The 11,966-nt window shown below is 44.5% G+C and overlaps 2 protein-coding genes across 6 annotated transcripts in view; both read right to left on the minus strand.

Annotated features, from left to right (window-relative positions):
- PKD2 (polycystin 2, transient receptor potential cation channel) overlaps positions 1–6,868 on the minus strand; it is a 30,421-nt gene extending 23,553 nt beyond the window's left edge. For 3 of the 5 annotated variants that reach the window (XM_064711290.1, XM_064711289.1, XM_064711288.1), the window contains exons 1-2: positions 6,398–6,868; positions 1,242–1,355 (exon numbers count right to left, since the gene is read on the minus strand). In XM_064711290.1, the coding sequence (XP_064567360.1) occupies positions 1,242–1,355; positions 6,398–6,791 (508 nt within the window). In that variant the 5' untranslated portion in view covers positions 6,792–6,868. Of the gene's footprint in view, positions 1–1,241 lie in introns of all 5 variants that reach the window. The other 2 variants (XM_064711291.1, XM_064711292.1) reach the window with 2 other exon arrangements.
- A 276-nt stretch (positions 6,869–7,144) lies between these two features.
- On the minus strand, positions 7,145–11,735 carry SPP1 (secreted phosphoprotein 1). The gene is made up of 7 exons (XM_064712346.1): positions 11,562–11,735; positions 10,261–10,324; positions 10,111–10,161; positions 9,114–9,218; positions 8,918–8,962; positions 8,396–8,653; positions 7,145–7,941 (listed from the first exon to the last, which is right to left on the minus strand). Exons 2-7 carry the CDS (start codon positions 10,309–10,311, stop codon positions 7,414–7,416), a joined length of 1,038 nt encoding a protein of 345 aa, XP_064568416.1. The 5' UTR covers positions 10,312–10,324; positions 11,562–11,735; the 3' UTR covers positions 7,145–7,413.
- Positions 11,736–11,966: the final 231 nt, after the last annotated feature.

Genomic DNA, 11,966 nt, shown 5'->3' on the forward strand with positions numbered 1-11,966 from the left:
CTCCTAGGGCATGCAAGACACAGACCAGACTCACCTCCAGTTATTGCTTATATGTAAAATACAAAGGATACTTAAAACATACTAATAAGTTAGCAATATCTCCAGATATTTAACACACTACATTTTTCCTTTACTCTGTTCGCAAAAATCTTTTTCTGTAGCAAAACAAACAGTTAACAGCCTGTTAAGAGCCAAACTTCTTCTGCTGAAACAAATTTCACTTTAAAGCAGACCCCTCACTGCAACACTTCTCCTGGTGCTACAGTGCTACAACTGCTTTCTTCATAAACCTGCTCTAAGCACTATTAAATTAGTCAGGAAGGAAAAAAAACATGATATTTAATATATAAACATGCCTGCAGTAGAACATCAAAACAGTTGTGTCAATAGTATAAAATTGGGGCTTTTAGTAATTCTGTTATGTTCAAGCAGAGCAGACTTGCTCTCAGAGACAGTCTATCAGTGCAGTTTTGCCTTTGCTTTTCCACTCTGAGACTCCTCTCACAAAAATTTAAAACATCACCTTGTTGTATTAAAACTGATCATAAATGGCAACTCAAGAGTCACCACCAGCATTTCAGCCATTTAGGGCAGAACTGTTCACACTAAAAAGTGGAGACTTGAAACATACTGGCTTTCTAAAGACACACCAACTTAATGTGCACATTTTGTTGGTTTTCTCTCTAGCAAACAAATAAAGCAGATATTTTGTAACTCCACAAGAAGTTCTTTCTTGCATTGCAAATTTAATGCTATTGTGTTCTGTGCTCTTTAGTGTTATGATACTTCATATACATCAACATACAACAAATGGCACAAACCACAGAAGCCTCCAGCTGTGATCTGCATATAACCTTGCTGATGAACTTCAAATGTGGTGATTCAGTTATTTGTCCTGGATGGCTAACTCCTCCTCTTCATTTACCGTTTCTTCTCGGTCATTGCAAAAAGTGTAGCAGAAGTATTACACTGCAATGTGGTACTACAATAAAAAAATGCTGTCTAAAAACAAAGAATAAGTCTACTATCATCCTGCCTGAAGATTCTAAGCTTGTTAAGATGCAGAAAGTTGTACTATTTTCAGTCTCAAGCAACAGCCCATGTGCAGAAAAAAGAGAAATATTTGATTCCAAGTATTTGCCTACCTGTCTATTAATTCTCCCACATCAAACAACCTCCTTTCTGGAATGACAACAAGCAGGTAGTACAGAACTGATGCACTGGTGCTGGATAGTACTTACAGACACACAGGACCACGAGGAAAACCATGTATGTGATCAGCTCCCGTAAAATACTTTTCAAGTACTGCTCTCTGCTGGTGTTGCTCTCTTCCATGAGTCTTGTCCCCCACAGACCTTAAAAGGAAAAAGACATATATAATGATGGGCACAGATGTCTGGTACAGATACACAAGTGACATAGTAAGTGGTGTTGAAAGCTTAACCTTTGTCATTGCTGCAAGTTCTTCTATGGATTTTAAGTTTAAGAAAGAGGAGCTTTGTTTGCAGAGAGAATGGGGCCTGAGGCAGTATCAACTATCAATGAGATACCATAAAATTTAGGAACAGTTCAGCAGAACTCTAGCAGAATCTGTGGAAGATTTGCAGAAATACTGTTGCTTAGAACCACATGGTATAAAAACAGATACAAGCATACAGAGACATGCACAGACAGCCATCCTTCAAGAAATGGAAATGCAGTGCTTTGGTATGTTATCTTTTAAACATGCAAATCATTGTTCAATGAATAAAAATGCACATTCATTATTGAGCCTTCAGAAGCAGTCTTAATTTTCTACATGAAAGGAGGATACTTGAGTCAAATTTATTTTTAAAACACCGTATGATAATCTTCCTCTCTCAGATAGGCAAGAGACACAGCAGGGATGTTGGTGAGCATTTCTGCATGGTTTCTTTCCCTGCACAACAAAGAGTTATCAGTTATCACAGCTGAACTCCCTGCCTGGTCCTCATTCCATATAATGCTTGACATTCCCAAAAAGACAGAGAAAGAAGCTATTGAACTCTGGTAATCTCTTCCAAGTGGGTAACAAAAAAGCAAAAGGATCTTTTAAATAGAGTCTTTTAAAAGGAACAACCACCTCAAAATAAAATGCAGTTAGCAATCACCATCCTTATTTCCTATGCCTAGTACAGAATAGAAAAAAAGCTGGGAACAGCTGCTGTTGCTCAGACTGCTCCCTTCATGGAGCTTCTCCTCATTTAAACCTAAAGCAAGGCAATTTGACCTCAGTTTCTGATCAGTGAAAAAGCATTTAAAACTAAAAATTCACTCCTACAGAACTGCAGTAAACTTCCATCCTTTTCAGGTGTTTTAAACAGCTAACCTTTCAAAACATCCTTTACATTCATAGTAGATGGAAATGTACTAACCTCAAACTCCCTAGGAAAATCCTGGGTCCATCAAACATACCACAGCAATTTGAAATGGAACAGTAACAAGGGATAGCCAAAATGCATTATAAACCTGACAATGAAGTTCAGTCAATCTGCAAGCACTGCTGTAAGGCTAAGACAATGGGCTAAGCTGCCAGCTGCAGACCTTTGTTTGCTAACAGAGATGGGAATAAGGAAGCTCTTACCACTAACTGCATAAATGAGAAAAAAAATGTCTTAGATGTTTCTTCTTAGATGTTTCTTTCAGCTACCACATTTTTAAGTTGTGACATAAACCTGGAAACCTCTCTTGCATGGGCACAGCAAGCACTAACAGTTTAAGCATTAATCTCTCTTCACATGGTTTAATTGGTAACTTACGGCCTTCCCTAGTGTCAGCCCCCAAACAGGAGAGCTTTTCCAAAGCTGTTCTTTAGGGCCAAGTTTGAAAATGTGCAGATAAAGACTGCAACTTTACTACACGAATGCCAAATCCTCCCCATTAGGTCATTCTTGAAGACAAAAACAGAAATCCAAGAACATTTACTGAGTGCCAAGGTGCCAATATCAAACTCTGAGCATCCATTGGTTTGACCACAGCCTCCCAGAATTCCCACTTCTTCCTGGTCAAACCACCACATTACTAATAATAATAACTCAATAAATTCAGCCTCTAGCACAGCACTACGTTGCACTAGCAACCTTCATAATAAAGGCAGGAAGACGTTATGGAAGAGAGGAAGAAAAGGCTGGAAAAGGCAGTGAGCTAAGCTGGTGAGAAAGCCAAGTCCCGGCTGTCAGCAATTACTCACCAATAAGATATGTGGTGAGCAGAAGCAGAAAGTTTCCAAACTCAAACTCTGTCATATTAGACTGCTATTAGGAATCAAGTCAGCAAAGAACAGAAAGTTACAGCAAAGAAAAAATCCAACTAAACAGCACCAGGGATCACACAATGATTTTTGTGTTAAATGAGCTAGCTTGGAGCTTTCATTCGCGGTAACATTTTGGCAATATAAATATTATTCCCCTTTTTCTCTTTTTACAATATTGATTGAGATGCATCAAACATAGTAGAGGTAAGCACTGCTGGATTTGACATCTGCTGCAAACAACAAACCTGTTTTGTTTTCCTATATACATTTGCTATTCATCAACTTTTTGACATAAGCTGTGTATTTTTATCAAATAAATCTGCAACTAGCAGTTGCTCATACTCTTTCTGTATGTAGCGGTCTTCATGAAAGTATCAATTAATGAGTGACTGGGACGGGTATTTTGCACCTTTATATAGCAATAACTAAGAAACCCTTTCAAGAAATGCCCAACACACATCAGTGATGACAGACATGAGGACATGGCAGCACTGGGTGACCAAGTACAGCTCTACAAGGCAGGATTACCTTTCCAGGCTGGCTCTGGAAATACACCTTGTTTTTACCCATCAAAACTTCTGGCAACTTCCTCCTTAAGAGAGTAGAATAATCAGTCCCTCTTGTCTCAGCATCTGGGATATTTGCTGAAGAGAGCTGTAAAACTAGAGGAACTAAAGGCACTTCACAAACATTCATGTTAGAATCTGAACAGAATCCACATAAAGAAGAACCTCAACTACTGATAGTCAGTTCTATTCACTTAGCAACTCCTGTTACAGCAATCACCAAAATCCCAATACTTTAAATCCTCTCTGCCTTTTTCTTTCATAACTCATGGCAAGTAAAGTGCAATCTGTCATTGAACATCCTTCAATACTAAGTGGCATCTTTTTTGCCATGGTGACTCTATCACTTGTGATATCCAAAGGATTGTTCCCTCTGGTTGAATTCTGTCTAGTGAGATGCAATTCTGTTAAATAAATCTATGCCAACTTTCCTGTAGTCCTTGAAATAAAACTGAAAGCACCATTTCCAGTCTTCAAAGATACTCATGGACATCCATTGAATATCTAAAGAACCATGGAGTATTCTTTCCCATAGTAAACCCACAGTCATCCTTCAAGTGCCCAATAATAATGTCAGGCTTGCAATCAGCCCCTTTAAACTGTGCAGCACAGGGATCACATCCTTCAGATAAGGTGCTACCTATTCCACAGACGTACAGCACCCTGCAGCACCTCCACAGCACTGAAGGCTCACCCAGACACTTACTGTGCCCAGGAATTTATGGCAACATTCTCATCCAAGAGCCAGAAAAGGATCTGTCGACTACAGTAACTTTAGCTACACTTGCCTACAGAAGGAGGTCAGGAATCATCAGAAACTGTTTTCAGTACTACTGCACAAATCACAACAGAGATGGAACAGGAGCAATACGTGCCAGGTCACCACCAGGTGACTCACATTCACCTCATGTACAAACATTGCTGTTTTTCACCACAGTTGAAAACATGCACAGGAGGCTCCTTCTTGGCAACAACTAAAATGAAGGGAGCATCTGAAGTATAAAAACTTTGTAAAACTTTTTATAAAAGGACTTAACTTTCTCCATGTGAAGCAGCTCTTTTCCTAGGAAATTACACATCTCAGCAATGGACTAAAACAAACACTCTACTGGAGACTCCAAACAGCACAGTGCCAATTCATGCCCAACACAATTATTACTGGTAGTTCTTCCTGGTTATTCTGGTTTCTTGCTATGAAGTGACTTGGGTCATTGAACATGGTCCCAATAAAACCTGCTAAAAAGAAAACATGCTCTCTTCCATAATCTCTGCAAGTCTGACTTGCATACCACTAAGATATTGCAATGTTCAAGAGGGATTTCTTTCGGTGCAATACAGCCAAAGCTAGAGAAATCATTACAGCAAATAATCTTTGGATGCCCATGAAAATCAGAGAAGGCACAAATCCTTCCTTAAAGTCAGGCTTGTTTTCATAGTTCCACTGATGCCATGGCAGCCAGTAACAGCAGCACTATCTCCTATCTTCAGAAAATCCACATTTCAGAAGAAGAATCTTTATTTTCTAAATATGGTTTACTTTTTCTGCAGCTTTATAACTATAAAGATTTACCCGACACCGATGCTCTGTTTAAAATCCTTGTACTTTGAAGCTGACATTTTAAGCTTCTCTGAAAAGAAAGGAAGATTTTCAATGTGTTCTCACAACCTTAAATCCAAAGGACTCCTCATCCAGCATTCTCTCTGCTGCTGTCAAATCAACCCTGTACAAGGCCAGATCAGCAGGAAGTTACTGCAGTAAGCTTTTAACGACACCTCAAATGTTCACATGATATGCGCTCAGTTTTGCTTCCAACTCTGTCCCTGGTCACCACTTGCGTGGCAGCAGACAGCACTTGACTGTAAAGGGCAGCACCAAGGCACTGCACAATACTGCAGAAAAAGAAAAGTGATTCAAATACCCTCCCAGCAGCCCACTGTAAGTATCCCACCCCATCCTAACCACTTCTATAGAATGGGGTTTTGCTGAAAGTGAAGCACAAGCTTTCTGCCCCAACCTTCCAAAGACCTGGTGGTGAGGCAGAAAGCCAAGGTTGGAAAAGACCTCTGGAGATCATCACGTCCAACCTATGACCCAACATCACCATGACAATTTGACCATGGCATCGTGTACCACGTCTAGTCTTTCCTTAAATGTCTCCAGAGACTATGACTCCACCACCTCCCTGGGAAGTCCATTCCAGTGCCACCTTTTCTGTGAAGAAATTCATCCTAATGTCCAACCTAACCTTCCCCTGTGCAGGAGTGTCGTACACGGAAAGCAGTCAGGAGTAAGACCTGGGAGGCAGAGAGGTGGGGAAAGGAAGGAGCGAGATGTGGGTGCATCTGCGTGTGCTGGGGCCATAACCGGGACGGGGATCAGAAGACAGATGCGCACGAAGAGATGGGGACATAGAGGCACAGGATGGAAAAGGACACGAGCAGAGGAAAAGGAGCACTGCAGGCAACTACAGAGGAAAGACTACAAACAACTCTACAGGAAGCGGCACCCGCGCCTGAGGAGCCGGGTCAGGGTGCGGGCTGCGGCCCGGGGCGCTCTCACCTCGCAGTCTCCGCGCCAGGCGCTTGGCCCAGGCCGCCCTGCGGAGCGCGGCTCCGTCGGGCGGCCCCGAGAGGCGGCCCGGCCCCTCAGCCCCGCCGCGCCCCGCGGGGCCCCGCCGCGCCCGCCGCCCGCCGCCCGCCGGGCCCCCGGTGCCGCTGCCCAGCGACGACGCGGCTCCGCTGCCCCACTCCACGTCCATCTCCAGCACCGGCCCCGCCGCCGCCGCCGCCGCGTCCTCTTCAGGCTCGAAGCCTGGGTTGTCCCGACTCCAGGCCTGCCGCGAGCAGACGGAGAGCGGCGGCGATGGCGGGCAGGAGCCGGTCCGCGCCGCCTGCCCCAGCCGCTCCAGCTCCAGCTGCTCCCGGCCGCGCCGGCAGCCGCCGCCGCCCGCCATGGGCCCCGCCACTGCCGCCCCTTCCCCGCCCTCTGGCGAAAAGCCCGCGGTGCGGAGGGAGATGTAGTCCCCCTGGCTGGCGGCGGGAGCGGCGGCCGGGACCTCCTCCCCGCCGTCCTTCTCCTCCTCCCACGCCTCCCTCCGCTCTCCAGGGCAGCCCTGGAGCGCCCGTGCGGTAACGGGGCAGGGCCGGCTCTGGGTGTTTGCAGTCCCGCTCATCCTCGGCGAAAGTACGAGGAGGCCTCGCGGAGAGGTTGTGCTGGTTAAATTTGTGAGGAACAGCCATTTCACATCATTTTAAGAAGAAGTATTAAAGCTCCCCCGGCTCGGTCCAAGCCCCAGTGAACAGTAATGCAAGTACAGAGTTTTGAGGTTTTATTTAATTCCATTTACAGCAAAACACCGCTCGGCAGCGCAGAGAGCAGCGGGCCCGAGGGGCGACGCTCGCCCGCCGTGTCCCACCGCCTCCGCCGGCACAGCCCCAGGGGCCACGGACTGCCCCGAACCCCAAAAGCCCCCACGCGAACTACAATAACAAACAGTGCCCCGAAATGAAGCTACTCCCTGCTCCCCTTAGGTAGAGATTGGAAAAGAAGGGAAATATTATTTTTATCATCTCCTTTTAAAGGGTGACTTCGTTACTTTCGATGCTGTGACGATCTTGAGAATCCTCGGCACTTTCCAGCTTTTGGATGCTGATATGGTCAGAGAGCTCGGCTAACACGCGGTTCCCTCTCTCTCTGCTTTCCACACTCGAGTGGCTGTCCCTTCTCTCCCTGCTTTCCACACTCGGGTGGCTCTCCCTGCTTTCCACACTCGGGTGGCTGTCCCCTCTCTCCCTGCTTTCCACACTCAGGTGGCTCTCCCTGCTTTCCACACTCGAGAGGCTGTCCCCTCTCATACCAGACTTGCTACTGTCCCCTTCTGCCTCGTGGCTGCCAGATTTAGGCCTGCTGTCGTTTTCCAAGCTCCGGTCATGTGGGTGGCTGTCCTGCTCGCTGCTGTCCCGCCCGTGGCTCCGGTCAGACCACACCACGCTGCTGGCGTGCTTCCTCAGGGACCTGCGGGAAGCAGGATCCTCCCGGGAGACAGAGTGCTGACTCTCTGCATCCATGTCGCTCTCATCTTCCTCAGTCGCATCATAGATGAGCTGTGTTAGAGTGCAGAATAAGAGCCATTGTCACTCCTGAGGAACTGTTTCATTTATTACTGCACTAATGCAGGCTGCTTGGACTGCAGGGATGCTCAAAGCCTGCATAATGAACCTCTGCCTGGAGCTACTCTGGTGTTTTATGGAGTTACATGAACCTTTCACATGAGAAACTCTCATTTGCTCCTGGCCTCAGATTTCATGTGTGCAAGTAAATCATGACAGTGCAAACTGCAGTTTGGCACAGCTTGCATCAGCAAGCTGCACTCCTGCCCCAGTGCATTAGCAGTCATCAAGACCCCTGATCTGTGGTATCCAGAGAAAGGAAATGCATTCCTTCACTTATGCCTACTTTCCCCATATCAGTTTTCAAAACCAACCCCTATGAAATGCCCATTTTCAAGTTCATTCCCCATTTCCAAGAACATGGGCACCCCTGGTCAGTGCTATTCACCTTTTTGGTAGCTTTGCGGAGTTTGATGGACTTCAACAGTGCAGCTTTTGCCCTCATCCTGTAGGCCACACTGTCACCTCTGCCAGCATTGTCTCCTCGGGTGAAAGGGAAAGTGGGGAATGGTTCAGTTACTGGAATGTCCGTGGGAAAAATCGTGACAACCTCTTCAGATTCATCTGTGTCATTGGAATCATTGTCATCGTCATCATCATCATCATCCACGTCTTCATAGCTCTTGCTTGACACATCAGGAAAGGGCTGGAAAACATTTATTACACATCAGGCAAATGAACATGGATGTGAGAAGGGCAGACTGGTACCTGTCCTATTGGCCCAGGGCACAGGCACTGTTGAGGAGATATGTGCAAGCACTGCACTGAGTTCACCTCCCTCTGCCTGGAGCTTTGTTTTATTTTGGGAGGTGTTACTGCAAGAACCACACCTGAGTGAGGAAAATGAGAGCTGCTCCACACCGGCTGCCCTACAGCACTCAACAGACATGCTGTCCTTCAAAACACTTACCAGTTGTTCTGGGACATCCACACTTTCTTCTGAAGAGTAAAGGGTCTGAAAGCCACACAAAGCTCAATGTTAGTACACAAAGGCACATACAGTAGAGCTGATCAGCATGTTGACTATTCTTTAAGCACTTAATCATAACTTGCAAATATTGGCATGGAAAGATGCTCTGCTTTCTCTTCCAGTTAGGTGTCTGTACCTGCTGAGATGATGCCAGGTCACTCTGTGGGTGCTGCTGACTCTCCTGAGACTGAGAATTCACATAGTCATTGTGATACTTATGCAAGTGATGGCCCCTGGAGTCCTTAAAGAGAAAATAAAAAGGAGGGGTTAATCCTCTAAGGAGCAGGGAAAACTGCTGCATCCCAGCCTGTTCTTTCAGGCAGATGTGGCATCTGCAGTACCTAGTCTTTCTGTATGGGATATGTCCTCAGCTGTTCATTGCAGTAGGAAGAGGACTCAGAGCAAGTCATCATCCCAGATTAGCATTGATAGATAGATAAGATAGAGAGATGTGCCTCTCTCACTGGCAGAGCCTGGGCAAATTCAGATCAGTTTCTCCAGCTTGTTTTTATTGAGTAGAATTTGGAGTTATATCTAACAATCATTGCTTCTTCTAATTCTTAAGCCCTTTCTGGAGGGTCATTTATCTCCCACTTCATGAAGACTCTAAACTAAATGCAGTAGTTGATTCTCAGAGCCAAGAATTGATTTTACAAGGGAAACAACTAGCAATGGGGAACGAATTAAAGAGCTATATAACAAGACTAAATGCAGTTCACTTACATCACTCAAAAAAATAAATTGGATTAAGGTGCTCCTCCAACACCAAATATTGACATCCGATCCACACTAACGAATATGGGTTATAGCAATTTTGCCATACTGCAGTCCCTTTCTCTTTTTAATTAACAGCTAACACATTTTTCATTAAGAAAAAATATTTCCAGTGCTGGTCTGGAGATAGAACTAATGAAAGTCCACAACCAAGACGCATGACACAGGAAAAGGTCTGTGGACATTAGTGTCTCTCTGCTTTAAAACTAGCTCATAACAGCCAGGTAAGGACATGTTCTGCAAGTATCTACAATCACAGAACAAGTACCAGAAAATGTGTTTTGGAGGAAAACAAACAAAGAAACAAAATCAAAAAGTACTTATCAAAGAAAATTAACAGAAAGACAAAATGAGCTTACATATTTTTCTTTGGAGCTGGAAGAAATGGCATGCTGCTTGGATTGAATCACCTTGAAGGGAGAAAAGAGAAAAAACATTGATCAGGGCTTCCCGTTGATGTGCAAAGGAAATAATGCAAGTACTGGTGATAGTGATTGTGATTTACTCACTGGCCATGCAGCTGTGATGCTGATAAGGCATAAACACAGAACTACCTTCATTGTGATATTTTACCTAGAAAATATTTTGGAACAGTAAGTCAATAAAGTACAATGCCACAAAAACACTATAGGCTTTTCCTTTATCTTTGTATACTTCACTATGCCAAGACCAGGTCCCTGCTATGGATTCAACTTGCCCATGCTAATTTTAATTCTTCTGTCCTCTGTCACCACCTCCCACCCACCTTGTAATGATTTAGCAAATAAAAAAGCTACAAGAATTTTGAAACTGAATGCTAGAAAGAGCTGAGCAGTGGTGAGAAAAATCACACTGAAAAGGTGAACTGACCCCTGCTGTCTACTGACTTGCACAGGCAAAGGAAAAACTGTGAAAAACTGTTACAAATACCAGCTTTGATTTATCTTCATTCATTAAACACAATTGTTTTGAAAAAGAGGCAGGTTAAGGCAAACAATTTGTATTGTCTTGTCAGCTATTTTGAAACTAGTTTGTAGGGCTATTAACTTGAGTTGCTGAGTAAAGTCAGTTTACATGAACATAAACTGCTTTTATTTATAGATCTCAATTTCCCCATCCAGAAGTTAGAACAAAATAACCTGTGTTTCCAAACAAGAGATTAGGTGAAATAGCTGCTTCCATAGCAGTGTAATAAATAACTGATTCCTGCTGAAATTAGGAGAGCTACAGTAAACTTCAGTGCTTACTGACCAGTTCCCAGAATAAGGAAAATCGCTGAGAATTTAAACCAATTTACTGATGAACAAGAGTCATTCAAAATTTTGTTAAATCACAGCAGAAAAGAAAGCTGCTTGGGACATTTAAATGCATTAGTAAAGGCTGGCCCTGAGACAGGACACTCTGTTAGAGGTATTGCAATTTCAAGTTTCACAGAGAAGTGTATCCCATTCACTGTCCCATCAACTCAGGATTGTGCAGCACAAACCATGAGCCTGCCAGGAGAAACAGGACACTGGCAGGCAGTGATTAAATGAGGCAGAAAGGTTTCTGTGTTCAAACACCAGCTCTGAGGTTCTGGTGCATGATTCAGTGGCAGGGTTTTCAGTAACCTTCTCCCAACATCTATCAGTGCACAAATTTAAAATTGTGATGATGTGCAATACCTGGCATTTCTAAACAACCTTGGTCCTATAAAAGCACCCCTTTTTCTACAGAGAAATATCAAACATCCCTTCCCAGTGAAGCAGTTTTCAAAGATCTGCTCGGTGCTTCCTAGGCTAAAGCTGCAGATGGACGGGGACATGTCAGGTAAAAAAGAAAAAAAAGTTACCTTTTTTGGTGCTGAAGGAGTCAGCCACAACAAGAGCACTCTGAGTGATCCCAGCAGCAGCTCCAGACAGTTGGCTTCCAGCAGCTCTGGCTTTCTCCCCTCGTCCCCTGCTGCCTGACATCTCTGAGCTCTGGGAATTTAAACTCTGTCCCAAGCACAGCCACCAATCTCCGTGTGGTGGAAAAAGATGAGGTCATGAGGCTCGTGGCCACCGTCCTGCCCACGTTCTCCTACACTTCCTGTTTGGCTTTGTGGCTTTTGAAGCAAACAAAAACCATTCTAAGGTTGAAACATTACTTATGAGCGAGATCATTAACCAGCAGGTCTGTTGAATGCACAGTGTTTTTTTGGTATCGCGTAGGAGGGCTTCAGGGCATGCCTGGTTTACTTCTGTAAAAAGCCCAG

The sequence above is a fragment of the Zonotrichia leucophrys genome, chromosome 4 (genome assembly GCF_028769735.1).
Source record: "Zonotrichia leucophrys gambelii isolate GWCS_2022_RI chromosome 4, RI_Zleu_2.0, whole genome shotgun sequence".
Classification (NCBI taxonomy): Eukaryota; Metazoa; Chordata; class Aves; order Passeriformes; family Passerellidae; genus Zonotrichia; species Zonotrichia leucophrys.